The sequence below is a fragment of the Periophthalmus magnuspinnatus genome, chromosome 5 (genome assembly GCF_009829125.3).
Source record: "Periophthalmus magnuspinnatus isolate fPerMag1 chromosome 5, fPerMag1.2.pri, whole genome shotgun sequence".
Taxonomy (NCBI): domain Eukaryota; kingdom Metazoa; phylum Chordata; class Actinopteri; order Gobiiformes; family Gobiidae; genus Periophthalmus; species Periophthalmus magnuspinnatus.
This window is the reverse complement of record NC_047130.1, coordinates 18,147,459-18,151,302: the sequence shown is the minus strand read 5'-3', so window position 1 is coordinate 18,151,302 and position 3,844 is coordinate 18,147,459. Positions and strand designations below refer to the sequence as shown.

Sequence of the window (3,844 nt, the reverse complement as noted above, 5' to 3'; positions counted from 1 at the left end):
AGTTTCCTTGCATTTACATGCGTGATGAAGGTACTCACTGCATAAAACATACATGACTTTGTAGGCCAAATCCACCCAGTGAGACCACCTCAAATTGTACAAAAACAGGGACCCACTTTGTTGACTGTGGTAGGACATGGACAGTGTTGGAAAGTAACTGAATACATATACTGAAAAACATATTCTGAATACTAATTTTGAGCAACTGTATTCTGGTACAGTTACTTTTTCATCTAGTGTTATTCAGAATACAGTCACTTTTCTAAAATTAAATGAATACTTGCTGGTACATAATCATGCAATTTTGGCTTTGGACTGCACGATATTAGAAAGGAAAAAAGAAAACACCTCTCTTGCAATGTGTGTATGTGCATTTTTTCTTCCTCTAATTAGACATAAAGTGATGCATAACAATGAAGAGATATGAACAATAAAGCTGTTTGTAATTATATGTCATGTTTTTACAATATAATATAATGCAACTCGGTGTAAAAGTACTCTAAATAATCAGAATACAGTACTCAGATTAGACCATGTAATGAAATACATTACAAAATACATTTTAATTTGAGTATTCAGTATTCTATAATACATTTTCAGTATTTTAATTTATTCTTCCCATCAGTGCACACAGAGGAATGTAAGCTCTCGGATATTAAATGGAGTAACACTAAAAAAAAATTTTTGTTTTTATAAATTGGAATAGCAATGGATGTCAACATAATATAACCCTGCAAACTAGTGCACACAAAAAGTCTTAAAAAAATATTACCATGTGTGAATCTCACTTTTATTATTCATGTAGCATCAAAGAAAAAGTGGAACATTCTCTAAATGAGTAGGATGAGAGACAGGAGCTGAAACTGATGTGCAACCTTTTACACTGCACCCTTTACTATACCTATAATCTCAGGAATCTATCAATTCCACTGATGGAAAATGAAGATGTAGGCTACATTGATTACTATGACAGGGACAATAAATATGGACATCTGCATGGTTTCTTTCTTTCTAGTTTCTTTGTAGGCTACTCACTGTTTGCTTTAGTAACCTTCTTGCATAAAACATACTTTTTGTTGCCTTTTTGGGACTTTTTGTGTTTCAGTCTATATCCCACAATCTCTACAGCTGCACCCCCGAGGTCGTCCAGCAGGTGACACTGCTGAGTCAATGATGTTCAAAGTATCACAAACTCCTGAACAGCCATCAACAGCACTGCATCTTTGCGCTGACCATGTCAAAAATAAACTTACAACATTTCACGATGGACCTGAATTTATATTTTTGCACAACATAAACACATCTGAGAAATATTTATTTGCATGTGAAGAGTATCAAGTATCAGATATGATTAATTTAATGATTCAGAAATATAAATCAGAAAAAGTGTCATTGGTACGAGCCTTTCTGTATATCATAAGACTAATTTTATGTGTTCATCACCAATCAGATAAAATCGCAAAATTCAGGGACAACTTGCATAAAATGCAATATAACCTATACTGATCCATTTCAGCTTTAGTCTCCTTAACATGAGCAACTTGTAAAAAATATGAAGAAATGGCACCTCAGAATCAACCAAAACCCCCTGCGACTTTACATTTATTTAAACCTACTTTCTCTGCAGGGAGCTGGAAAGGGCTGAAAAGTATGTAATAATCATAAAAGCCTAATTGGGCTGTATCTCTAATGGAAATTGTTTGTGTACTGTAAAAACATTTCTCCGCTCCAAAACAGTGCACGCTCCCTCCCTTCGCTCTTGTCCCTCTTGACTTGGTGACCGACCTAAAAGCCTTTTGTTGCAATCTTAGCCAATGGAGACGGATTACGACACGGGGCAGCTGAGATATATAAAGAGCCCCCTTTTTGACCGCACTTGCACATTTTTCAGTGACACTTCTCCAATATCCACAACACCTACCGTGGACTAAATTGTACAGAAAACCAACCACATGTTCACGAGAGAGATTACCGAACGCATCAAACAAAGTGGGACGTACTTTTTTGGATAATTGACATCAAAAACGTGCAAGAACAAGACCATCGTGCAGGAATAAATGCATGTCACTTGCTTGCTGCCTTTTGTAGGATAAGGCACACGTCCAAGACAAGGGATATTTAACGACCTACGGTGCATCAAAAGACACACTAACAAAAGGAGAAAAGTTGCACTGGCTCTGCTGCGCGCGTCAACATGCCGAGGTACAACTTCTTATTGTGCGTAATGGTGCTCGTGTCTTTGGGCCAGTCTGGGAGCGACGAGCCCAATCTGCTGCTGCCTCCATCCAGTGAAGCACCCACGGACGCCGGCTTGTCTCTGCTGGATGAGGACGCAGGCGCTCACGAGTGCTCGGCGTGCGTGTGGAGGGAGCAGAGCAAAGTGCTGAGACTGGAGACCATCAAGTCACAAATCCTAAGCAAATTGCGCCTAAAGCAAGCGCCCAACATCAGCCGCGAAGTGGTCAACCAGCTGCTGCCCAAAGCGCCGCCGCTGCAGCAGCTCCTGGACCATCACGACTTCCAGGGGGACGCATCCTCCCAGGACGAGTTCATGGAGGAAGACGAGTACCATGCCACCACGGAGTCGGTCATCACCATGGCGTCCGAGCGTACGTACATCTTTACGCGCATATTTAATGTTCTATAAATTTATGATACAAATGTTTGAATACACTTTTTAAAGTTTAAAGAAAAGACTCACGGTGTGCCAGCGCTGTCACACAGATGTTTTGTGCGCAACACGCAAAAAATTGAATATTTTGAACAGCATTCATGCAGAGTCATTGGTCTCTAGAGTTAACTATAATTAAAACAGAGTAAAGCGCAGTGAATGAAGTGGCACCAATTGGCAAAACCAGTGACGACTGGACGGTCACCGCTGTCAGTACCCAGTGTATGGCCACCGCTGTCAGTAAAAGGTGCGCCTCCTATCAGCACGCTCAAACACAAGACGCCCAAGTTACGTTTTGCATTGTGCTTCACAGTCTTCATAATCAGTGCTTGCTCATACTTGGCAAGCAAATTTCCCGTTGACATGGGAGTCACTAGCGTTACACTAGTTGGCAAGGTTTATTTTGCAAATTCATTATGCAATATCTCCAGAGATTTGTGATTTAAGTATATTTGACAGAGACACTGATGTGTTCCAAGGTAGAAGTGGTTTGGAATTGATTATCTGGCCATCAGCAACACATTATCACGCGTAATGGTCAATAGCTGCTTCTTACTCCAATTGACCCAAATTGCGTTAAAAGCAGTCTAATTGTTGCCATGCCCACATTACTTGACAAGCAACGGTCAAATATAAACTTCCCTATGTCATTACAACACCTAAGAAAATGCTCACTCAGCACGAGGACCACTGGTTGCCATGGAAGAGCTATTTAAGGGGCTCCAGGTGATAAAACGTTGCTCATAATTTGTAGATTTCACGACTTTATAGTTGGTAAGGTAATTGTTTCTGGGGTAACTATGCGTGAAATTTTATGACTTAGTACTAAAAAGAAACTTGGGACAGCATTTGTGACGCATCAAACGTGTCTTTGAGCGAGTGACGCACGGATCTTGGTGCGTTCTCGTGTAAAAACTCTTGTACCTCGCGCTGTCACCCATTTCAAACTGTTTTACTGTCTCCCTCTGTTACAGAATTGGTCTTATAACATAAAAAGGACATTGTCTATCAACGCATGTATAGGCCCTATTCATCACGCACAATCTGACAGGCGACATATAGCCAATCATAGTGTGTGTAGTGCGTAAAAGTTAAGTTATGGTGCCTTCCAATTATTTTACTTTTTTGCACAAGCTACTATGGCCTCCTATAAAGATACACAGATAAACCAGC

The 3,844-nt window shown here is 40.3% G+C and overlaps 1 protein-coding gene across 1 annotated transcript in view; it reads left to right on the top strand.

The window, feature by feature from the left end:
* The window catches only part of LOC129456253 (melanocyte protein PMEL-like), a 7,731-nt gene extending 5,084 nt beyond the window's left edge, over positions 1 to 2,647 (top strand). Inside the window, 3 exon segments of the mRNA XM_055221853.1 lie at positions 1,106 to 1,182; positions 2,089 to 2,202; positions 2,249 to 2,647. Coding sequence (XP_055077828.1) covers positions 1,106 to 1,182; positions 2,089 to 2,202; positions 2,249 to 2,647 — 590 coding nt within the window.
* The last annotated feature ends 1,197 nt before the right edge of the window (positions 2,648 to 3,844 follow it).